The sequence below is a fragment of the Falco peregrinus genome, chromosome 3, assembly GCF_023634155.1.
Source record: "Falco peregrinus isolate bFalPer1 chromosome 3, bFalPer1.pri, whole genome shotgun sequence".
In the NCBI taxonomy this organism is placed as follows: Eukaryota; Metazoa; Chordata; class Aves; order Falconiformes; family Falconidae; genus Falco; species Falco peregrinus.
In genome coordinates this window covers 103,031,525-103,057,283 of record NC_073723.1, presented here as the reverse complement: position 1 = coordinate 103,057,283, position 25,759 = coordinate 103,031,525, and the positions used below count along the sequence as shown (strand labels likewise).

The 25,759-nt window shown below is 40.6% G+C and overlaps 1 protein-coding gene and 1 long non-coding RNA gene across 4 annotated transcripts in view; both read right to left on the bottom strand.

Moving 5' to 3' along the window:
* The window catches only part of ATP9B (ATPase phospholipid transporting 9B (putative)), a 167,810-nt gene extending 142,729 nt beyond the window's left edge, over window positions 1–25,081 (bottom strand). For 2 of the 3 annotated variants that reach the window (XM_055798404.1, XM_055798405.1), the window contains exons 1-3: window positions 24,913–25,080; window positions 9,413–9,586; window positions 341–491 (exon numbers count right to left, since the gene is read on the bottom strand). In XM_055798404.1, the coding sequence (XP_055654379.1) occupies window positions 341–491; window positions 9,413–9,586; window positions 24,913–25,007 (420 nt within the window). In that variant the 5' untranslated portion in view covers window positions 25,008–25,080. Of the gene's footprint in view, window positions 1–340; window positions 492–9,412; window positions 9,587–24,912 lie in introns of all 3 variants that reach the window. The other variant, XM_055798406.1, reaches the window with a different exon arrangement.
* On the bottom strand, window positions 22,426–24,903 carry LOC114012604 (uncharacterized). Its single transcript, XR_008746250.1, has 2 exons — window positions 24,414–24,903; window positions 22,426–23,280 (listed from the first exon to the last, which is right to left on the bottom strand). It is a non-coding gene; the product is annotated as an uncharacterized LOC114012604 (long non-coding RNA).
* Window positions 25,082–25,759: the final 678 nt, after the last annotated feature.

The following is a 25,759-nucleotide window of genomic DNA, read 5'->3' as shown; positions in this document are numbered from 1 at the left end:
TTTCAACTATTTATTTCTCCAATGAACTCAGTGCTTTTTAGCGTTTTCACATCTGTGTAGAATTGCTTCTGTTTTTAAAAGAGGATTACAAATCTCTAATGATGAATAGAGAAGTGCAAGGAAACCCATTTCAAATTTGTAAAGCTTCACATAATTTCAACCACTCTTTAGGAAAAAAAAAAAAAATCAACCTTGCTCTCAACTGTCAATTTCAATTGAAGACAGAAATAAACGTAAAAAGAAGAATCTGGGCAAATAAAACTATCTTTTTCCAGAATCATCAAAGAACACTACAGAACATATGATCAGCCCAACACCAAGAAACAGTTAGTAGCCTTACCCCAGGTATAAAGGTAAATACGTTGTATTTTTGATTTTTTATGGCATTTTTGGGGTATTTTTCTTCGCACTTTTCAGGACACCCAAGCCACACTGTGCGAGCCTTCAGCTCTTTCTTTCTTCGGCAAATGTTTATGAGCCAATCAGAACAACTGAAAAGAAAAACAATTGTTTACTTCAAACCTAAAAATTTACTATATGCAATTAGTATTGCCAAACCTGGAACCCTGAAGGCAAATACCCAAGGAAACCAGGCTTAAACATTTTTGCCACATCTACATAAGCAAGCATAATGTTGACTTGTAATATTTAGGGCAATTACACAGTACTCAACTCATTCAGACATACATATATATAAACACTTGCACATTCTTTAAAGGAAATCCTAATGCAATTGTGGTGAGTTTCACTACGCCTTGCCCTAACAGGTTCAAAAGATTCTAGTTAATACCTGCATCAGCAGCAATGAAATTCCCCCACCACTGAATAATTAACTCATCCATCATACCTTACAGTCCTTTGGCTACACTCTATCCTGTATTACGGATACTCAAGTTATGCTAATGACTGAAGAGGAAATAAGGCTTCTGTTAGATGAAGTTTGAAAACTTTCCACAGCTTTGTATACAATTATCAGAAAATTTGTAAATCTTAGTTTCCTCCATAAGGCTGCCTATAGCAGACCAAAAGGGAAGCATACTTAATATCACGCTGCCAAATCTTTTCAAACAAACAAAAAAAAAAAGCAAACTGTAAATGTGTATTGCATAACAACCTGCAACGATAAACTTCAGTTCACAAGAGAAAGGAAGAGCACCCTTCCTAAACATCCTCCAAATCTACCAAAGAGGGTTTAAACTCTGAGCAAGGAGACAGAGGAAGAGCTCCCAGCCACCTTTTAACAATGGCAGTTTGGGCAAGGACACAGGAACAATGGGATGAGCAGGAGGAACAAAAGGCTGGCAAACAGAAAGATGCTACTGAGGCTCAGCAGACTATTTACTGACAACAAGTAAACAAGAAACAAACAAGCATGTGACTCAACTCATCTAACAATATAGTCAACCTGAGACTTGCTAGGACTATCCACAGGGTCAGCATATGGTACACTGATGAGTACAGATGGTTTGGAAAGAACTCGTAGTATGGAAAGAAAAGCAGGTTTGCCATACACTGTATGTAATATGCTTTACAATCCCATACATTAAAGGAGAATTTCTCCGCAATTTTTTAATACTGTGAGGAGGTGCTTGAATCATGGTGGGAGTATGTTTTAGGCAACTGAGTCAGAAAGACTGAGCAGACATACCTTCCATGGGCACCTACTGCAGCTGAAGCACAGATCTGGCTTGGCACAGTGGGTTTCACCTGCATCAGCAGGTGAAGTTGAAGGTGTAGCGCCACATGTGTTTCTAGTGAGGTTTTTGAACATATTGACAATATTTTTGATGCAGAAAAAAAAGTAACCATTAGGAAGCTTTTATAAACTATTCAAACCACCAGAAAGGATTTTTCTGAGATCGGGGGGGGGGGGGAGTGTGTGTGCGTGGAATTACAACCCAGTCACTTCAGCACTGTTTCCTGGATGAATTCTGCAGAGACAACCTGTTTGTATGCACCAAAAGAAAACAGAAACATCATAACCAACACTGACCTGTCAAGAGCAACCTCTAAAACTGAACTAATTTCCCTCTGAGAAGAACCAGATGCAGTACTGCTTCAGCGGACATGTCCTCTGTTGATTTCTGGGGCTTGCAGCACCCTGATGTAGTGAAGAATGTCGCTGTCCATGGCCAGGAAGGCTGGACGAGATGATCTTTAAAGGTCCCTTAACACAAATGATTCCATGATTCTATGTCTCTAATAAAACCTAGCTCTGAAGATCTTTCTCATAAGGAAAGGAACATAGTCTTGGAACTGACACAGTTGGGAAAACCGTAATTGCGGTGTAGCTTGTTATAAAAACCGAAATAATTTCAATGTAGTTCTGCAAAGTTTTATCTAGAACTTACTGGGCAACTGACTAGTATATATTTCATTTTTCAGACAACAAAAAAGCTAGAAGAAACAGGAGTACATGCAAAGAGGAGATGAGAATTCAAAGCTGTCCTGACAGGTTCAAAAAACTACCTGGAAGAGACAATGCAGTTGAACAGGCAGAAGTGCAACATCGTACATTTACAAAGAAATAACCAGCTACGCAAACACAGGATTGGAAAAAGGGTAGTAGATAGCAGCTCAGAAGAGGACTCAGTTACTCTGTTACAAAAAAAGTTACAAAAAAAGCATGTATCTGGTCAGCGTGGACAGGCATGCTCCTAGCAAGTCAGGAACTTGCTACTTTTCCCTCAATCCAGCGCTAGCAAGATCTCAGTTGGCTTACAATACCATTTTGAACACCAGATTTCAACAAACCAGCCTATTGAGAAAATGAAGTCCACACACAGGAGCAACAAAACAATTACAGGTCTAGAAGGCAGGGCAGGCTGGTCTGCTAGATACAGCAAAAGAAAGAGCTTTTCACAGAAGGCTGAGTGTGAACCTGGTATGGTTTCAAGCATGTAAGAAAGAGCTGCAAAGAGGAAAGGGACAATTACTCTCTACGTCCAACTTGATTAAGTAATGATGGAGTTGAACTGTGGCAAATAAATAAGGGGGAGACAGACATGGAATAAATGCTTCTGACAACTAGTGTGGAAAGAAACACTGAGGAAGGCTGGAATTGCTACCACCACAGCTCTCTGAGATTTGGTGAGATCAGCCATAAGTGATAGGTGTCATTCATCCTGTTCAGGCAAGGAATCAACTGGACAACTTCGTAAGGTCCTTTCCTGTTGTTTTTCCACAGTTTGATAATCATGGTACGCACAAATATGCAAGGAAGGGAGGCTGACAGCTCACACCCGCTTCAAATGTTCTTGCTTGTAGCCTACATTATCCCAGGCCTATTACAAACCAAGTTCACCCAAGAACAAATGGAATTCAAAGCTGCAGACTTTTTTAAGAAAACCAGAAGTTACGCAATAGTAAAATCATTCAAATCAACATTCACTTTGTTATGGAAATCCCACTACACCAGTACTCACAAGCTGACATTTAAAATACTTCAATTTTAAAGGCTGGATTCTTAAGATTTCCTCCCTGAAGTTTTCACTACAGGATGGACATCCATTTGGACTTGATCCTATGTAAACATGCATTTTATTTTTGTTACAAATATAAACCCATTCAGCAGCTTTTCCCCTATCACTTTTAAATAGTGGCAAAGCATTATTCTATCTTAAAAGTTCTAACACTGTTACTCCAACGTTCAAAATTCAGCCCTGTTATTTAGTAACATACAAGTCAGAAAAATCACATTACCTTGATAATTACTTAAATTCGTTTTTAAATATGAACAGCAGTCTTTCTACGTCATGGTTCCAAGATCAGTTTAATGGCTGTGACCCTCTGCTGCTGCCACTGCAACGGCTAGTAGCACACTCCTCCCGTAACGGAGGTGCAGATTCTCGCCCCTTCCCTTTTGCTGAACACAACTACTGATGCAACTGCACAGGTAAACTGTGAACTGATCTAGCTGTAAACTAACACAGAATAAAAAGGGGGGCTGTTTGCAGTTAGATCCACCCCTGATGTTAACTACATATATCTATATATAAAAAATCTATGAAACTGTAAAACAGTTGAAATAATGTGGGCTACACGCTTGCAGGAAAAGGTGGAATGACTCCACTCAGTGCCAGCTTGGATTTATACTTAATAAAGCTGCTCATGGAATTCAAGCTTTGAAAGTATTGGTTTCCAGGGCAGGGGTGTGGTGAGGAGAACACAAACGTTAGAGACAGCTTAGCTCTATATAAGAAGCATCAAGACAGATCAGTAGCAAAAAACTTCCAAAAAAAATTTTTTCCAGGGAAAGTAAACAAGCATGACAGCTTCTATCCACAAGCTCACAGACAGAAACTTCCTGACAGCCTTTGAAATCTTGCATTGCTTAAATCAGTTTTTGAATTTAAGCTGTAAACAGACCGAACATTTGACTAGGCAGAGTCTCTTTTCTAGAATAATTTCCACAAAATTTGAGGACTTTTCTATTGCTAAAATTAAGCGATTGCTTCCCCTTCTTGAAACAACTTTTTCCATTACAGATCAACAGAGAGGCTGAAAGAGATGCCATAATGACCATTAGTTCAGCAAATGCCAAAAAGGTACAGACACAAGAACATCTAACTGGGAAACAAGTGTGGTACCTTTGATAAAAGTGGTTCAACTGACACAGAGCCAAGAACACTCAAGTTCACAGACACAAGAAAATCTCCGAGGACTGAAATATTACAGGTTGTGCCCAAATTAGTATCATAATGGTTCAGATGAGTTTTACTACCTTAAAAGTAAAAATCAGTTGGATTCGGCCATTTACAGCATCATCTCAGCAGTAATCACTGCTATATCACAGAAGAATAAGAGGTGGGCATGCTGCCCTCAGAAATCCTAACCATTTTACATTAATTCAGATTTTTAAGAACAACGAAGTCTACCCAGTATTTTTGAAGCTCATACTGTCATTTTTGAAGCTCATATTGTCAACACGCAACACATACTTAATCTGTTCTCAAATTAAAATTCCCCAATACAGAAACTCTTTTTGTGCAAGGGTATGGACCCTTTCATAGGTTTTCTGTACCCACTAAACCTGTGTGAAACAAACGCCAGGATATAAATCAGAATAGTGTTCTCCAAGCTTCAAATATCCTAAAAACAATGTAAGATGTAGTATGATCAAGACACACTTTAGATTTGCCTGAAATCCTTAATGTAAATCTTATGCTATAGATTCAGTTATTAAAAAAAATAATCACATTATTGTTTATTGATTTAAGAATTTATTTACAATTTCCTTGACTAGAAAATTCTACATGTGCAAAGAAAGCTTTTTTGTTAAGCTAGCCGTGAGCCATGTTGCCTGTATCAATACAGCAGGTTGTGTATATAAAGAAATGAACTAATTGATAAAAAAAACTTTAAGGTATATCTATTAAATGGCTTTTCACCAACCTTCTTCCTAATGTACTTTTTCATTTGAAGGAACAATAAACAGAATCTTCATCTTAGTAACTGATGACATATTTTAAAAAAAGCTACAACAAACTGCAGTAATTGTTAAATAAGAACCCTTAACTTTTTCATAAATACAGCGTATCTCTCCAAGTCAAAAGCTAAAGTAAAAGTCTCAACTGACTCCGCAGCTCTGATAATAAAGGCGCTTTTTTATTTTCTCTTTTCATTATTTTTATCCTACAAGCTTAACTGCCAGTATCTTTCACAAAACAGCATTTTCATCAGAATGGAAAGATAATATAAAAGCTCTATATTGTCTGCAAAGGTCAGCTTTTCCTTATTAGGTTTTAAGTAGCAGAAACTAGTTCTGCAAAGAAAACATACTGTAATTATTGTACTCAACAGGTAGCTTCAGTAATCAGGCCAAAAGCAACACAGTGGTCATGTCATTCTTAAAAGATCAGCATTTTCCCATGCTTCTGCATAACAAATGCGTTGCAGATTAATTGAAAGCGTACAGGCCATCTTAGAGCCCAAATTAATCCGAGCATTTGATATCCCCTTCACTTCATATGGAAATGCCATTCAGTGGCACCATTTTCATAGGGACAAAGTGTTTTTTGATAACAAGTGGAATGTAAATCTCATGAGAAAGAAATCAATCCAGCCCAAAGAACTCCAGAGTATTGATCTGTGTGCATTATAATTTCACAAGCTTGAAGAGAATTTGTAAGTTAAAGGGGAAATGATTACAGCCACAAAACAGCTGCTATATCACAAAGTTTTCTTTTAACTGTGCTATGAAAGCAAGAAATAAGCAGTTTCTGAAGTTAAAAGTTATAATGGTTGAATTAAGTCTTCCACTTATCAAAATCAAAGACAACATTTGATTTAATCATGATTTTTTTCTTGCAAATGTAAAAACTGTTTAAAGAGCTGCAGATTTGCAAATAAAGTTCATGCCATTCAGTTCCGATCAACAGTCTATTGTCTAAAGAGAAGTTAAAAGCTGAATAAAGGACTTCTACAAAATCAATTTTAATGTGGAGTAAATTTTGTCAAACCTTCCATACTTGCTCAGGCCAAAAGAGTGAAACTTTTTCAATTAAACAGTAACAGTTTGAGATGTAACTATAAAATTCTAAAGCTGCAAAATAAGAGACAGAAAACTTCCTCTCACAAAAATGAGATTAATCCGAACAATGCAAGACAGGCCAAAAAAACCCTAGTGGGGGGGTGGGGTGGGGGGGGGTGTTTGTTTGCAACAAGTGATTTTTTGAACACAAATACAAGACTTTCACTGAGACCCCAAAAGAAATCAGGGGCCCCCTGAGCTCGGCTCCAGCCAGATGCCTAGTCTTTTCTTGTGTTCATTTTTCTGTCACAGCTTTGAAAATATTACAAATTAGTTTAAAGCACAAAAGGACATTCTGGACATGGAAGTTGAGATTTCAGCCTCACCCAGTCTCAGGCATGAGATACTGATTTCCATAAATCAGGGTGAAATTTTAAATTCTTTTCAACTGAACAGGTTTTGGACTGCCATGCTGTATTTAATTTCACCTTACATGTAAAAGAATGCTGTTTGCCTTCTAGAAATAGGTTTCAGTTGTTTGTAGAACATGTATAATTAACCATCAACACACATGAAAGCCGTTTTCTCACATGTTCCTCTCCATTCAAGTGTGAAGGCATCAACATCCAATTCTATCCTAAACTGATACTTTACACCACAAAAAGCCAGTATAATTCATTCTAGTATGCAGTGCAAGTAATAACTGCACATATGAGAACACAGTAGCCTCCAGGTCTCCGTTACCGTCTTCAGTGTGACCCTATGCAACTTTAATGAACCGCGAATAGGCATTTCAATACCCCTAGGACTCTGTGGGCCTCAGCAAAAATTCATAAAGTTTGATTTCAATGAGAAACCATCAAAAATAATATCTTCACACTGACTGCACAACCCTGACTTTTATCCACAACAGAGTCCCAGTGGTGCTCTCAGCGCAGCAGAAGGCTCTCCATCACCACCACAGGTGCTTACGCACCCGCGCAGAAGTGCTCACCCAAGCTGAGGGGTTTATCTAGTAGATAAGGTATCATGGGATTCACCTTCCTTTCAGCTAATTTTCCCTAGCTCATCCAAGCAGATATCTGCACCTTTCTCGTGGGAGTATCCTCTGCCTGCCAATATCACACTGAAATTTCAAGCTTCTGCTAGGATCTGGTGGTCTTTTTTTTTTTTTTAAAGATATTTGATTTTTTCCATGACAAATGAAAATTATTTGCTACAATGTTCTGTTATAGGAAAAACTAATGTGATTTAAATACCTCTAGGTATAAATACAAGACTGAATAGATTCTTTATTGTATCCAAATTCAGCTGAGGCAATCAGCAAAGCAGAAGTCATACTCCTCTAAGGCCTCTTTCTTAGCGTGGGCTTTTCTTTTACACACCTACTTGAGCAGTAAAATATATAGAGAAGAGGCAGCAAAATAATGAATCCATAATGTAATCTCCTTCCTCTTTTCATTCTCAAAAATCCATCACAAATATGGCTTGAGTATTTTGATAAATGCTAATAAGCGTGAAAGCTTCTAGGCTTGAGCTCCACTTAAAGCTGAGATGTACCGATCAATTCTGAACATGAAATTTTGCAATCCTCAGCATTAATGACTTTTTCTTGTGACATTCTCTTACGATTGTTAGTTAGTTCCAACATAAACTCATCTTGCAATTGCCTGCCTCTATCCAAACACCATAAATCCTGTCAGTGCAACTACAGGGTGACCCTTTACTGATCTACCTGTTCTCACGAAACTTATAGGAATGTCATCACAGTAACTAATACTAAAACTTAAAGAGCTGAACTCACCTCAAGTATATTGTTTGAACAGTAGCTCAGTTTTAAGATAGGTCCAAAAGATTAACAGCCTCTTTAAATACTTAAATATATTTTTTTAAAACTACAACAGTAGTTCTGTACCAGAAACACTGCATCCAAAAATCATTTATATATACAAATGCTGCTTCTGTAAACTTTGCTACCTTCCAAACACTTATTTCCCTATAATAAAATTAATACTCCATGAGTTTGTTAAATCATAGAAAAAAAACCCAAACTGATTTTATTTTTCTGCAAATAGTAGGGCTGTATAAAAAAATATTTCAAAACTAAAGGTGCACAAATCAGCCTTGCTTAGCTAGAACAACAGTACCAAGCCTCTTGGAATGTATTAAGTGCCATGAAAACCACCTGTGAACACTTTTACCTAAATTGATTCCAACTCACTTCACTTTACTGATTCTCAGATGTTATCATTCTAGATAAAAACTCCATGATTGTTAATCATCCTAATAGCAATTTCTGTATTTACAAATTTGCTAGCAATTCATCAGAGTTACTATTCCAAGGCATACAGCAGAGTTTAGCACAGGAAGTTTCTAAATAAGAATCAAATCACAAGAGCCAATTCCAGCTGTATTACAGGCCACCAGATACATGTATTATTCAACTTCTAAAGCTGAACTAAGTATTCACTAATTAGCTAATGAATCTGCTTTTTCTTTTCAGCAACATCATTAGAATTTATATATTGTCAGCTTAACACCCTAATGCTCCCAAAAGAAAGTTTTAATCGCTCTACCCTGACGCGGTTTTGAGTAGAAGTGATGACCACGTTTATATGCCATATTATGGACCTCAGACTAATACAGGTTTAGTACGTGATCTCTCTTAAAAGCCTCTTCCTTGCAAGTGAGCAAAGCAGACAGATGTCCACAGCAGCAGCTCTTCAGAACTTTTTTTATTAATGCCTTAGTAGTAAAACATTACCTAGTAGCTGGTAATGTCCTAGTAGGGAAAATGCAGGCAAAGCAATCAAAAGGTGCATGACAAGCGAATTACTGTATTCCCGTGGTATGTACACTCTGCACATACCACACAATGCACAGTTACTATTTCCTTAATTCATTTAATAGTTTAATAAAAAGTACTGGTATGCAACAAACCTAGTGCAAAGGAACTTCCAGCCACCACAGATAAACCATTCTAAGCCTCTTCTTCTCTGAGAAATTCTGGCTCTTGGTAGAGTATGATAGTCACTCTCATCATTTTCAAAGCCTTCTTCTGACATCATTAGTGGCATTTCATCCAAATGAGAGGACTCATCTTCTGCTTGGTACCTGGCAAAATGAAATAAAAACATTAAGTAAGTAATGTATCATTGTTTATTACCAGGAATCTCCTAAAGTACCAAGTTAGGCTTTGCCATACAGAATTCCATTAGGGATATTTTCACCTAAACATCTCATGTATTTGTGCTAACCCATCAACCAATAATTCTGATTTGAGTTTAAAAAGCGTAATACAGCAAAAAGGCCAGCAATCGATCACTGTCAATCACAGTATAAATCATTCTAGGGAAATTCTTGTTTCTTATGTAATTTGTACAAACAGAGCTGCAACTTCCTATTTTTCAAAGGATTCTTTGTAAGATTTTATTAAACAGAATTTACTTGGCAAAGTCTATTACAGAAGCAAACAACAGTGAAGTACAGGCTTCAGATTAACACTAATCTTCTTCAATATGCCTTCCCAATGTCTATTCCCATGTGCCCAGGCCTCTGAGTCACACTTCACAAGTCATCAGCATCTTAGTTTTAATAACCAAAACATCACAGTTGCTTTTATAATGCTATACAAAAACATTCAGTGAATCAAAATGGGGACCTATGGAAACAACACTAAGCTAACAATGGTCCTCTCCTCTCCAGAAACTATTCTGCACTTCAGTGTTACAGTTCTGGAATACTTTTCAAGCCATAAACAAATATTGGAATATTCAAAAATTCCCCTAAATGCATATATATATTGAGTAACATAGTTCATGTTTTTATACCATTAGGAAGATGATTGAAGAAAGCTGTGCTATGACTCAGATTTCCTTTCACAGACTACTGAAAGGACCACTACGGATATTAGAAGACAAATTTAGAAGAAATTAAACATCATAGTCAAGCAAATATCATCTATTTGTATGCAGTAACACAATAACCCTTATCGATAAAAATACACGACTGGTCAGAAAAGGTGGCTGCAAAATACAGAATATGTGAAAAACATACCAAACACAAGCAAAACTCTTAAATACATAAAATATTACTTGACCCTATTGGTAGTGGTATTTAAGCAGTCTTTAAATAGGAACAGCTGGTAAGGAAATATCTGAGCAGAATAAATCCAAAAGTATTCTGCATATGTATTTTTACAATTCCTCAAATGCTTCACAGTTCAGAAGACCAGTAGACCATCATCAGACTATCTGTTCTTTGTGTAATATGTAGTTTATCTACCTTGAAATTATCTTTGCACTGGCAACAGCAAAGAGTAATTCCTAGAGCTCAGGAAAATAACAAAAACAAGGATTGACTCACAAAAGAATATGAGCATTTGGCACAGAGTTAGTAAGTTTGGTATTTATGAAGCTGTATTGTATAGTCATCTCCTACAATGTGCATCCTGGGACTGTCCCATTTTCCCCACAACAACCTAAACACAATCTGTATAGTAATTAACAAAACCAAAACTCCACTCCCTTTATGCGACAGCAGCTGGAGTGTGTGGAGCTCTGCCTGGGAATGGATGAGAAGCCAATCGAGAGCTTCTACATCATGGTTAAAGGGAGGACAGGTAAAGGTGACATTCTAGCAGGTGTCTCCTACAGCCCTCCGGAACCAGCAGGTGAGGTCCTCTGCAGTCAGAGTCACATTCACCAGCCCTGGTATTCATAGAGAACTTTCAGCACCCTGCTGCCTTCTGGAGGGACAACACAAAAGGACATAAGCAATGCTGGAGGGTCCTGCAGTGCTGTGATACCCACCTCCTCTAAGTAATGAAAGAAGCCAACAAGGAGAGGGGCTGTGCTGGACCTCCTGCCCACCCAGCAAGGAGGGGCTCACTGGGGGCGTGCAGGTCAGAGGCAGCCTTGGCTGCAGGGACCATGGGATGGAGGAGTCCAGGATCCTGGGGGCAGGGAGGAAGGTGGCAAGCAAGCTCACAGTGCTGGCCTATAGATACTTGGCCAAAAAGAACAAATCAGAAAAGCCTCAAAGGGAAGAGGGGCCCAAAAAAGCTGGTTAGTATTCCAGGACCAGCTCCTCCAAGCTCAAGAGACTTTCATCCCAATGAACAGGGAGTCAGGAAAAAATGGCAGGAGGCCTGACGGGATGAGCAAGGAGCTCCCATGCAGACCCAGACACAAAAAGGAAGCACACAGAGAACAGGAGCAAGTAACCTGGGAGGAATTAAAAAAACCAAACATTGTCCAAGCATCCAGGGACAAAGCTAGGAAAGCTATATCCCAAATGGAACTGAATCTGGCCAGGGATGTCAAAGACAAGAAGTCTTTGAGTACACAGGTGACAGGAGGAACTCTGGGGAAAATGCGGGCCCGCTGCCGAACGAGAGAGAGGACCTGGCTGCACAGGACATGGAAAAGGCTGGGGTACGGAACGCCGCCTTCACCTCAGCACTAAATAGGCTGGCTTTCAGGAGTCCCAGGTCTCAGGGAGCTGGGGGAAAGGCTGGAATGAGGAAGACGAGGATCAGGTCAGGGAACACTTCAGCAAACTGGATATACACAAGCCTGTGGGCCCTAAGGGGAGGCACCCACGAGTGCCGAGGGAGCCCACAGATGTCACTGCAAGGCCACTTTCGGTGATCCTTCATCAATCACGGCAACCGAGTGAAACAACTGAAGGCCAGAGGAAAGCAAATGCTACCCCCTTGCCTTCAGGGTGGAGGACACAGGGAACTACAGGCCTGTCAGTCTGACCATGATCCCTGGGAAGGTGATGGAGCAGCTCATCCTGGAAACACTTTCCCATGGTCACAAAGGACAAGAAAATCAACAGGAGTAGCCAGCACAGCTTCAAGAAGCAGAAGCCATGCTTGATCAACCTGATAAACTTCCACGACGAAATGAGTGGCTTCATAGATGAGAGCAGTGGATAGTGCTTGGGCTTCAGTAGGGCCTTTGATACAGTCTCCCACAAAAACCTCAGAGAAGCTGTTGATGCAGAGGCTGGATGAGCACAGCAAGGCGGACTGAACCCTGGCTGAACAGCTGGGCCCACTGGGTGCTCATCAGCGGGACAAAGTCTAGCTGCAGGCCAGTAACTAGCAGCGTACCCCAGGGGTCCACACTGGGTCCAGTCCTGCTTAACATCTTTGCTAGTGATCTGGATGATGGAGCAGTGTACCCTCAGCAAGCTGGCAGATGACACAAAACCAGAACTGTTGGACAGGCCAGATGGCATGCTGCCATCCAGCACAAACTTGCTAGGCTGGAGAAATGGGGTGACAGGAACCTTGGGAAGCTCAGCGAGGAGAAATGGAAAGTCCAGCACCTGGTGAGGAACAAGCTCACATGCCAGTATGTGCTGGGGGCCACCCAGCTGGAAAGGATCTGGGCAGAAAAGAACCTGGGGATCCTGGTGGACACCAGGTTGGACATAAGCTAGCAATGTGCCCTTGCCACAAATAGAGCTACTAGTATCCTGGGCTGCATTAGGCAAAGTATTGCCAGCAGATCAAGGGAGGAGATCCTTCCCCTCTATGCAGCACTGGTGAAGCCACGTACTAGACTCCTGTGTCCTGTTCTGGGCTCCTCAGTGCAAGAGAGACACGAACATACTGGAGAGAGTCCAATGAAGGGCCATGGTGATGATTAAGGGACTGGAGCATCTCTCTTATGAGGAAAGGCTGAAAGAGCAAGGACTGCCTGTAGAGGACAAGGCATGGCCACAATCTTACCAACATCTATAAATACCTGAAGGGAGGTTGCAAGGACCAAGCCAGGCTCTCTTCAGTGGTGCCCAGTCACAGGATGAGGGGCAACACGCACAAACTGAAACACAACAGGTACCGTCTGAACCTCAGGAAACACCTTTTCACCACGAGGATGACTGAGCAGTGGCAAGGGTTGTCCAGGGAGGTTGTGGTATCTCCACCGTTGGAGATGTTTAAAAGCTGTCTAGACACGATCCTGGGCAACCAGCTCTAGGTGGCCCTGCTTGAGCAGGGTGTGGTTCTGCTGACACAAAACAGCACTCTGAGCAGTATTCAGTTCAAAATCTTCATACACCAACCCACTATTTTAAAAAGTCACACTACAAACACCAGGACACATGAAAAAGCACCATCACCGATTTGCTTTTTCTCATCTTACTGTATATCTATCTAATACAAAAATCTGAAACCATTTCCTTTTCCCCTGGATCTTCTGTGTTGTGCCCTGTTGTATACAGGAATGTACTAAAGCAGTTATTAACCTTTTTGGATGCTGGAAAAGAGAGGGGAGGAGGGAGGGAGGGACTGTACTGTAGTATTAGACTTCTATTGAAAAGGTACACCACATTTTACACAGCTATGTAATAAATTCATATCACCACAGTTAAGAAGGAAGATCTAATAAGGAAGGAAAAAAAACCACAAACCACCCAAAGCCACTATTAGTTAACCAGTCATTAGACACACATCAACTTCTGGTTGGCAGGTGATGCCCCAGTTTTTGCACCTCCTTTGAAATACTTTGTATGGGGCATCATTACAGGATATCAACAATGTGTTCAGACCAGATTAGAAAACAATGTGTAACTAGGAACGAATACACACACCCCATCCCCACCAGCTGCAAGTCAACCAAGTACTGGAACCTTCAGCATATCAGACCTCGTGAAGAAAAATCTTCATCTGTCAAAAGCACAACCACACTGCAGAAAAACACAAGTTTCAAACTAAACTGCATATATTTGTTAAAAGTTATGAGTTCCCAGAGATTTACATGATGTGAAAATATGGCATAGTAAACACTTTCACTATTATTACCACCAGTACCCACTTAAAACAAACAAGAAAGTTTAAAACAAATATGAAACACTTGGTTTTCAAACACAATGCTGTTTGCAAAAAGCTGCATCTGATGTTTAATTCAATATGGCAATCTGGCAATATGTTTTCTATTCCCATTATTATCAATTATCAAGAAAAAACACTATACAAAAAATTCTCTCCACAAAACAGAGCAGTTATTACAGGTTAACAACTATATTATACTAAATCATACGGATTACTTTTAAGACTAGACTAATTTTAATACTAGATAATAAAATCACCACTTAGAAAAAAGAGGTTACTTTATGCTAAGCCTTCCAGTAAGCCAGGCCTATGTTTAAACAGATACACATTCAATGTTTTTATAATCTCTCCTTGTTAAATTTGCAAATTACATTATCACAGTTTTAATATAGAGCTTTCTATTGCATTGTGTTCTGCTTTTAGACATCCAAACAATTAATGGTATATTTGTAAAACCATCCAGTGAAATCACAATCTGCTAGCTGTACCGGAGCAGACAGTAAGATATGTCAAAGTAACAGATCCCTTTTACTTCTGTACAAAGTTAACAAGTGTCCGATTCAGCAAATATCCTGTACATACAAAGATAACACAGCAAACAAAGTCCCTCTTGAAGGAACATGCTAACGCAGGAGAATTCTGGGAGAGACCTGGCTAAGAAACACATTCACAGACATGCAGAATGCTGAAATCTACTCTTGCAAATGTGGTAATTTGCACAATACATTGATGTCCTAATCATAATTTCTTTGAGGGTCTTTTTGCCATTATATTATAAACATTTTTTTTTTCACAACTGGTATCTAGGTTTGCACTTTTAAATATGGAGCGTCACCAAGTAGCGAAGATAATGAACATAAGCACCATCATGTTTAGTAATCCTGACTTCAAAATACAGTCTCTGAACCAGCAAGCAATTTATTCTGTTTCAAAAGCAATTTTGCTATTATGTTGGAAAATTGTAGTTCAGTATTTAAAAACAATAAGATAATGAATAATGGATTTTTCACATCTAGGATGAGGATAAAAAATTGTATGTCTTTGTTACCTAGTATTTTTCTGCACTTAATTGCCTGAAGTGCTGATTTTCCTTGAGTGACAAATCAATTAAGTATAATCCTAGAAACCTGAGAATAGGGAAGCACTGAAAGCAACGTGAATAAAGAAGTCAGAGTGAAGACATCAAAACTCTCAGCATGAGTGCTACTATATCAGGTATGAAGACAACTATCTTGACAAAAATATGGCTTCTCAAGGAAAAAGGAACATTAATATTAAACAACTTCAACAAAAATCTGACTACTATTAGGAATACCATTTAACACATTTAAGTGAAAGGAAACCATGTACAATAAAACCTTCTAAATGAAATCTTGATATAAACATCTGCTGTGAAAATGATGCCTCAAGTCACTGTACCTACATCACTCCCCTTTGATGGCTGTTTGCCAGAGTAGATGCGGCTGCAGAGTTCCATGGGTGCCACAACTGGTAATGGAAACCATTTTAATTCATTTATACCTAATCCAGCCACCTATCTAGATCCATAACTATTTCTGTATTTTCTGCCACCTTTCCATTGTTCGAAAAAGAGTAGTGTTCAAGGGTGCAGAAAGAAGCTGCAAGGGGCAGGGTGATGACAACTGCATGTTTTTCTGGTTTTATTCACTTGACAAATGCAGAAGAGTATCCGATGGATTTTGCTATGTGTCTGCTTAAAAGACCCAGATAGGATAGAAGCACTGTGTCAGATACTGCATAATTACTGTTTTCTTGTTGCCTATCACTTGTGCTATATACCATAATTCACAAGAAGTAAAAACAAAGATGATGTCTTCAAGTAGTATTTCTCAAGCCTAATGAGGCAGGGAAAAGAAATTTGTGGCCACAAGCATACACAGGACTTGGAAATAAGAGATGGCTGTGGGATGCAGAGTAGCGTGGAAGAGAAGCAGCTGTGGAAAAAGCTCCAACTGAGCATCTGAACAGAAAAGCTGAGAAAGACCAGTTACTGGCAGCTGAGTTACCACCGCTTGCACTATAACCCCATCCCATCCCACCAAGCGCTGGCGATTCCGCTCAGCGGCTGCTGCCAGCCACAGGACTCCCTCTGCTTGTGATCACAGGCAAAGGAAAGACGGAGGCAATAAGCAGCACAAACTACCCAGCCATACCCTTGCTCTACCTGCAGCTATTCCTCCAAGCGTTAACCTAGGCAAACACCTTCCCAGCCTGGAGGTAAAGAAGGAGACTGCCAAATAGTAAAGGTGCAGTAGGAGGAATAATGAAGAAAGGGACAGGCATATTTATATATTAAAGGACAAACCACTAAAGCAGCCACTGCTGTAGGCTGCCTGTCTGTGCCTGTAGGCCGCTGTCACTGTTCAGATCCTGTCCTGTGTCAAAGAAGAAAATCCCAGGAAACTGCACAGCAGCAGGAAAAATTTTATTAAATGTACATTCATCCATAACCATGCTTATAAGTATACAACATTTTCATATAACTGTTCCTCTTACTCAAATATCCAGTGTCTCCATAAAACAGATTGCTTTGCTAGAAGCTACCTCAGAAAAATCAAATTACAAATACTTATTTCTTTCAAATATTATTCTGCATTTCTAAAGATTGGCAGTTACCTTTCCCCCCTCTAATTTCAAACACCTCTATGCTTTCACAGGAGTAAATTGAATTAAACTACACAGCAAATTGTTCCTAGATTAGAAAAGAAGGGGAAAATGGAAATTTCTCCTACAGGTAAGCACATGAAATTTAAAGGATTTCCTTTAAACTCTTCCTCCAAAACACAGAAAAGCTATTCCAGAAGTTTTTAGAATTCATTAGAGCTTGCCATTATTTATCATTATTTAGCTCTAGTTGTGCCTCTAATGCAAGAGCACCCCCTAATCAGCATTACTTGGGAAGTCTCTGAATCCAAATCCCATCCTAAAAAACAAATATATATATACAATCACACAAAATAATCCTATTACAAATTTATATCCATTTATATCCAGTTTCAATAGTTAGGTTTGCTTTTGTGTTCTTGCATACCAGGATCTCTGAAAACCTATCATAGCACTCCCATCATAGTCCAATGGACAAACATGCACAACAGAACAGAAGGAAAAAATACTTCTACTGTATGGAGGCAAGCTGATGGCTGAGTATGTCACTGAGATGCATATTTACTGCAATATGGCCAAATAAATCAAGTTGCCCCAGCCTTTTACAAATGATGCTGAGAGATATTCTGAAAAACACACAAGGCAGTATTTTTGATCAACCACTACAATTAAAAAAAAAAAGGGGGGAAAAAAAGGTGGTATCTTCTGCCATGCAGAACTAAGGGAAAACTCTTTACATCCATTGAGATAAAGGTCTAAAAGCAGACTACACGGTTATTACCAAGGCAGCCCCCTTTCATCAACAGCTTATCAAAGTTGCTTAAATCACAGATACTACAGGTTCTACCAGAACTTCCATAAAGCAAACATTCTGAAAGCTGTTTGCCTTCTCTCTCTCCTACCTCACACTTTCTTACCAGATGTACAGATGAAGCAAGTTCAGAAGATCTGCATAATGAAGTAATGGAGCCTTCATGAAAAAAGGCACCCTTCCTTAGTCACCTTTGCTCACCTTACAAAGCAATATGCATATCCTAAGGTAAGGTATGCATATCCTAATATAAGGTACCCATGACAAGATGAGTCTCTGTTTTTAACAAATACATACCAGAAATACCTAAACACACAGCAGGACCTGAGGAAACATCATCTACATTCAACAGAACCCTATTTTTAATTAGTAGGATACGTCATTGATCACAACAACAGGGCCATTTCATCACTGTCACAGAGTATTGTTATTGACATTGTAGCCCAATCAATGGTTTTCTCTCCCTGTTCTTAGCAATCCAAATGCCTGCCCAAGCAATGCCGCAAATCACTGTATTTAGATACTACAAACCAGAAAGGCAGGCAAAACCAACAGCTTAAACATGAACCACCTTAGAAATATATTTACAAAGTTTATTCTGCTGTACACAAATATACACATGTGCTCACTGCAAGACAGTATCACCGGCAATAACAATTCAAAGTTCTCAAACATGTTTTGCCTCATCATGCTAAAGATTAGGGCTGTCTATAAACCTATCTTAGTGTGAGAAAAAACACAGAAATCATGTGAGAAAAAAATACAGAAAATAAACATAGGGACTTTTTTTTTCCAAATACACAGTTCTAAACAATGTCAAGTCAAAGAACTGCAATTAATTACTAAAATCACTTAAAAGCTCTTATATCATAAAAATTTATGTATGCAGACAAAAGCATTACAAACTACTTCTCAGGTATGACACCAATGACAGTGTTATTGTATGCAAAAATATTTTGCAGTTGCTATTGTGAGCAGCTCTATATGCATGTACTGTGCTTACCTGCATCATTAAATCAAAGATTGCTCTGAAAAATAAAAGCCACAGAAACTAAAATAACAATGCCAACACACACTGCATAAAAGCTCTGAAAAACATTAACACACAGCAAGGTCATTTTTCAAAAGTTATATATCAAACTGCTTTAACCCAGGCAAAAATCTCAGAATCTACACGTCTCCTAAATCAGGTTCTCGTCCCAACAAGCAGTATTAACCTATGAATAAAGCCTTCAGCAAACAAAGCAACACCCAATCCAGGGACACGAACACGTGAACAACGGGCACAGAACATACACTGAGAAGGTACAAAAAAAATTGCACAGCTAATTTCTTTTTCTAAAAACTAGTGGTACTTAACTTGAGAGAATTTTTAAAGCCCTGTCCCAACCACTGTTATACAAATATAACACCCCAAGTACAAAGGTGCCATGCAAACAACCCTGTTGGAAGAATGTGAATTAAGAGATGGCATCTCAGATTCAGCCTAAAAATTACTCAGTGATACAGTTCCAAACAGCAGTGAATCTCTGTCCAAAACCACAATTCAGGAAAGGCTAATGACAAAGGATGGTAAATCCTGCAAAACAGTGACTTTTTTTTTTATTGCAAAGAAGTTTTTGCTTTACAAGAGACAAACACTTTGAATCTCAGGTGAAGTCAGTAAAAATCAGGGGGGCAACAGTCCTGTAAAAAGAACAAAAGGACATACATGATTGATCTACTTTGCAAGAATGGCATTAACAGCACAGACAATTGTCCTAACTACAGTTTCTACAGATTTCTTTGCACCACATTTGATCCATTCCTTCTTATGCTGAAACAAAAGATAAGAGATGTATTTGAATGAACACTTCAATAGATCAGCATAACATATAGCTGTGCATTTTAACATGTTCTGACATCCAATACACTTCAACATCTATAAATCAGTAGCTGTAACATAAAACATCAGGAATACCACTTCTGGTCGTTCAGAGTTCATGACATATCTAGGAAGGTATCAGCTGAACCTGTAAAATTTGCAATTTTTGGTATCACAGAAATGACCTATACATCTCACTTTGATTTGCTACCTCCAGCAAAGAAAATTTCTGTCCTACAGGGAAGTGGATTAGACTAATCTGTAATAGTGTGTCCACTTAGCTGCTAGTTCTGTATGCGTGTCAGAGAGGAAAAAACCTCCCAAGCCACAGGGGCTCTGATTTCAAGCATCACAAAACCCAGGATGATGTTATAAGCTTCCTCCATGAGCAAGTGCAAGTGTTGCCAGTACACATGCAGCCTGCTAACATGCAGTACCCATGCCCGCACACTCCCACAGTTGCTTACTTACAGTATTAACTATGCTATTTCTACAAAAAAAGTAACAAGCATTTACAGCTTATGTTTCTGGACTAAACAACCTATTGCTTCTGGTCAAACAACATGTTTGAAGAAGTTACTGTCACTTTGCAACAGCAGTTTTAAAACACAGATGTTCAAAAAGTAAATTCAGTCCCATCTTCAGAATGCTTTATCACAGAAGCTATGTTAAAGTTAAAATTCATGTCAATATTGTCAATCCTTCAGACTCATCTGTCAGTTTCAAACTCATTTTCACAATGAAATCTGTAGAGCCATTCAATTAACAGGTACATGGGGGAGAAGAGCAGATCAAAATGAAACCTGTAAAACTCTGCCCAAATATTGTAGGAACGTATGCGCTAAACATTCAGATGTACCTAGGGAAAAAGATGCAACATTTTATAAAAGCCACAAGAAATAACAAGTATCACTGCATACGACCCATGCAACAGGTAAAGTCTACTGACACACATCAACATTCATGTTTTTTGAACATATATGGACATTTTGCAAGGCTTTCCAGACCCACAGTTACAGCAAAATGAGTTATAAGCTTTCCATAAACACCACTCTACAAGAGATGTTAGGTCCTGTTAGCTGTGACTGTTACATGTTCTCAACAAATAACATTCATTTATTTGGGGAAGTTTTTATTCTTAATTATTACTCTTAAAATATCAAAACCTGGTACATAATTTACCACTGGAATATGAACAATAACATCTGAACTATGGAAGTCACACTGTAGTTCAGAACTGGAACACATGCTTCTAAAACTGAAACTGGGCACCAGGTATAAAAGCATTTTAACAAAATTCACTTCAGACAACATCAGAAATTAAAGAAATCACAGAATTCCTGTACACACATCTCGTATTATCTGCCAACGCTTGTATGTGTCTATTTTTTGGTGGTTCACTGTGAAATCTAGCCAAAAACCTTCAGAAATCGTAACCAGGACTACAAGATTGCCGGTAACAGCTTTCATTTAAACGAAAAGCATTGGAACAGTAATACTACATCAAATCATCTTACTTTCTGTGCAATACGAAAATTTGTTTGACATTTGTAAGTACCAGGGAAGCATAGGAATTCTCAGCGAACTCTGAGTTTTGCAGACTTGCCCTCCATTTTGCTGGAACAGGCTATTTTTTTCTATTATGTATATTCCACGTGAAACAAACTAGAGTCCACCAGCTGTTAAGCAACAAGTACCCTGTGTTTACCTGAACAAAGGATACATTAACTTATTATCTTGTTCCTCTTCCCTTCTCATGTAATTTTCTTTTTCACTAATAAAAGAAAAAGAATTCAAAAAACAAATAGTATATCTAGTCCCCCTAAAACTGAGTTGCTCATCAGCGAGCAAACCACTAGGCCAAGCAATAGCAGCAGATCTGTTGTGGATCTGTTCCACAACCTGCCCTACCACAACGGCCTACTGTATCTAGTGCGGCCATTCCCAAGTACACTACCGTGACCCATACTATGAATAATCAGGCTGGAGGATTCCTTCCAGTAAGTGTTTCTCATGACATCGCCTTTGTGAATAGCTGGGAGTGCAACTGAACTTATGTAATATTGGACACAGCTAGCAAGACCTGGGTTTTTTGTACCAGCTCAAGAGTCCCAACACCTTACCCCTTAGCCCTATTAGGCCAAATGCGAGCATACCCTGACAGCACCCAAGTGCAGGACACCTCAACAAATCAGGTATTTTGCTTATAGATACATGAGGGTTGACTACTCTTTAACCCCTTATCAGCTTCAGTGTTCCACCAGGCTTCTTGCTTTTCTTCATCGACCTCACAGGACACCACAGACACAGCAGCTGACTTTCTCCCTGCTTTAGCAGATGATTACTCAGGGGCTGATGATGGCAAATGCAAGTCTAACATAGGAGAACAAGTGTGTTAATTCTCACTGCACGTTTCAGATTATTCTGAACATTCTCTGGTCCCCTTTTACCTTCACAGTGTAAACAAAAAGCAGCAGCTATTTTTCCTGTAGATAGCAGATCCTTCGTGCTGAAGGACAAAGTGCTGAAACAAGTGCTAAATCAATTGCCTCCTTTTCCCCAAGCTTTCTACAACTATTCAAGTTGAATATATTAAACAATACCAAGTCTTTTTTAAGTATTTGAAGATGAATAACCTTTTACTTCAAGATAGATTTCCTGAATTTCTAACAGTAGCACACAAACAGCTCTCTGTCCAGCTGAGGTAGGGGAAGATGGCAGAAGACAAAAAAACTGAATTCCTACTGCATAAGTAATAAGTTGCCCTTAAACATCAGAAATAAAAGCAGAACAGGATATATGTGTTCATTGAACCACAGGTAACATTTAATATGTATTTTTAATTTTTTTTAAACAGGCCTTAAAATACACAAAGTGAATATATATAAAATACATTAATCTTGTCGTGTTTATATATGAAGTACATCCAGGGACATTCTTAACTGGCTATGATTTTATACAGAAGTGTACAATCTCAGGTGTATATTGTCAAAGTTTCTTTAACTGTGTGGGAAAAACATATTCCAGCTTTAAAATACACACTATCACTCTGTCAAAATAATCTCAAAAGCACATGAAGGACAATAACACATGAATGACATTGAATGAGAAAGTCTTTGTTGTCACTGCAAGCAAACTACAGCAACACTGGCAAAAGACTCCTACAGACTGCTTAGCTCAAGCAAAAGAAGTCATCCTACAAATTAGCTTTGGGGCCACTAAAGGCTAGCAACTGATGAGTTGTATTAACTGATGTTACACAGTAGCAGGGCAATCAATTTGAGTTAAAAAAATACTACCACGCTGAAGTAAAGGATCTGTGTACAAGACTTCCAGAAGACACTAAGTTCTTCACTGAAGAAATAAATCACAGCGAGTCAAAGACTCGAGGGCCCAGAAATCACAGTACCGGATTAAACCTGAAATACCAACTCTATTATATTTTAATGGGAATTTGTTTCTAGACATCTTCAGAAGTATGAATTATAGTGTTCTAGGCAAAATCCACATATACCACATACATATAAATATATGCACATGTTAACTTTCTGCATATCAGAGACCTCAGTGACTTCACTTCAACACTCTTATAAGTATCTGCAACATCAGGACCTTTGCTGCAGTTTCCACAGGAATGCAAGGCTTCTTCAAAGTCTGTGCTGAAGATAAAGATTAGAAAAGCAAGATGAATCATTCATAAAGACATAGGAGCTGTAGTTCAATTTCAAGCTTAGAGTCATAAGATTTACGAGTTTACTTCAACTATCTGCACTGCTGTATTTCCTCTTTGACTCTACACAAGACACCTGTGGTACAATCTACACCAGCATTCCCATGCTTTTGTTACAGGTCCATAGGACACCACCCAAAGCACACAACAGATGCTCTCACAAATCCAAGGCATGGTATTCTTGAAGAAAAATGACCAACCTACTCACCTTAAGAACAACAAAGAATTAAAAGTGAGTGAAAAGGTTGGTATTTGTACCTGGGTACCTACCCGATTTATGAACTTAACTCGTCATATCTACAGCATTTTTCAAATCACCAAAACACTCCTGGGTAACCTACAATAGAACTACCTGATAGCTCCCATGGTCTGGACTAAGTTTTTGCCCACATAATCCTCCCCTTTCGCTTCTTCTCCAAGGCACAATATCTACTGAGTACCTTACAGATTCCAGCAAGAGCTTCCCCTGCTTCAATTCGCTGAGGAACAGGGATGGCAACAACACTGCCCCACCTCAAAACAGAGAGCAGATCTACCACAAATTGCCAGACGTTCCAATATTAGCAAGATTGGGAAAATAACTACTACGGCAGACTGCCCCACAAGCTCCTGAATATTCATAAAACAAAAAATACTGTTAACTACTTCAATAATCAAGACAACATAATTTAGGCCCAACTTATTTCGCATTATTTAAAACTAACTTTTCTGTTAGTTACTCCATTTGGACAAAGAAATAAACATGCTATTCATGATGAAACGAATTTATTACTGTATTTGAGTAAGAAGAACAGCATCAACTATTCTGGTTTTAGTAAGTCAATTTACTTCAGATCCTACAACTGCTCCCTCCAGTCCTTGTGTCCACAACCAGAGTTGTACAAAAACCAAGAAGAGAGGAAAAAACCTTCAAACAGCTAAATACAATCACATCCCGCACTGTGGGAGTCCTGTCGGATGGCCATACCAAAGTATTTCCTTGCTTACAACAGCACACCTAGAAATAACAGGAAGCAAAGAAGCGTTTGATCTTTCCCTGAGAACTTCAGTTTGATGGCAGACCTTCTGGCCGGCCTCTCCGAGCCGCTTCTCCCCCAACACGGCACATCTCCAGCGACGGAATCACGGCGACTCCGACACCCGCGCTCCCTGCTCCCGCAGCACCTGCCTCGCAGCCCGTTTCACTAACGACGCCCGGGGAACCCCCACGGCGGCCACTCCGCCGGGATGCGCACCACCGGCGGGGCCAGGCCGCCCTGCGGGAGCGGGGCCGCGGCAGGGCCCGGGGCGCCCAGCGCACCCTCCGCCGGGCCCTGCAGCACCGCCCGCCCCGGCCCCGCCGCCGCCCCGCGGAAGAGGGACGCGCTGCCCTGCGCGGCCTGGGGGAGGCGGCCCGCCAGCGCCACGGGCTGCGCCGGCCTCCTGCGCGGCCTACGGGGGGGCCGCCGCCCCTTCCCGCCCTCCCCGCGCTGCGAGCGGGCGGTCCCGGAGCCCCGCGGGGCACTCACGGCCCCACCGGCAGTGAGAGGTGCGGGGACGGGGGGAAGGAGGCAGCCCGTACCTGTTGTGCCTCTGCGCCGTGACGGCGCTGGTGTAATAGGCCTCTCTGCGCTGGGCGCTGCGCGGCACGGGGTGCAGCGGGATGTGGTCCGCCATCTTGGGGGCGCCCCCCCCGCCCCGCCACCGCCGCCCGCGCGCTGCGGCCGCGGCCCGACGTCACGGCGGCCGCCTGCTGACGCCAGCAGGCAGGAAGCGCCGCGGGGCGGGGCCTCGCCGCACGCAGCGGGGCGGGGCCGCGGGGAGGGGCGGGGCCATAGCGTGCGGCCGGGCGGGGGCGGTTGGTCGCGGCTGGTGACGGCTTGCAGCGGTTGATGCCGGTTGGTGGCAGTTTGCGGAGGCTGGTGGCACTTGGTGGTGGCTGGCAGCGGCTGATGCCGGTTGGTGGTAGTTGGCGGTGGTTGGTGGCGCTTGATGGTGGTTGGCAGTAGTCTGCAGTGGTTGGCAGCGGCTGGTGGCAGGTGGCAGTGGTTGGTGGTGGTTGGCAGTGGTTGGTGGCAGTTGGCAGTGATTGGCAGTGGTTGGTGCTGGCTGGCAGCGGTTGGTGGTGGTTTGCGGCAGTTGGTGATGATTGGCGGTGGTTCATGGCGGTTGGTGGTGGTTTGTGGTGGCTGGTGCTGTTTTGCAGTAGTTGGTGGTGACTGATGGCAGCTGGGGTGCTCCCAGGGTAGCTTGCCAAAGACAAATTTCTAAGCAGTATTTTGACTTTAAGCGTGTCACCGGGTTCCAGCACTCACCAACCGACACGGGGCACTGGCAGCTGAACCAGGCAAGCAGGAATGACGGTTACGCAAGAGGCACAAGACTCGTATGGGAATAAAAGGGAACAATCCTGCTGCTGGGCATGCGGC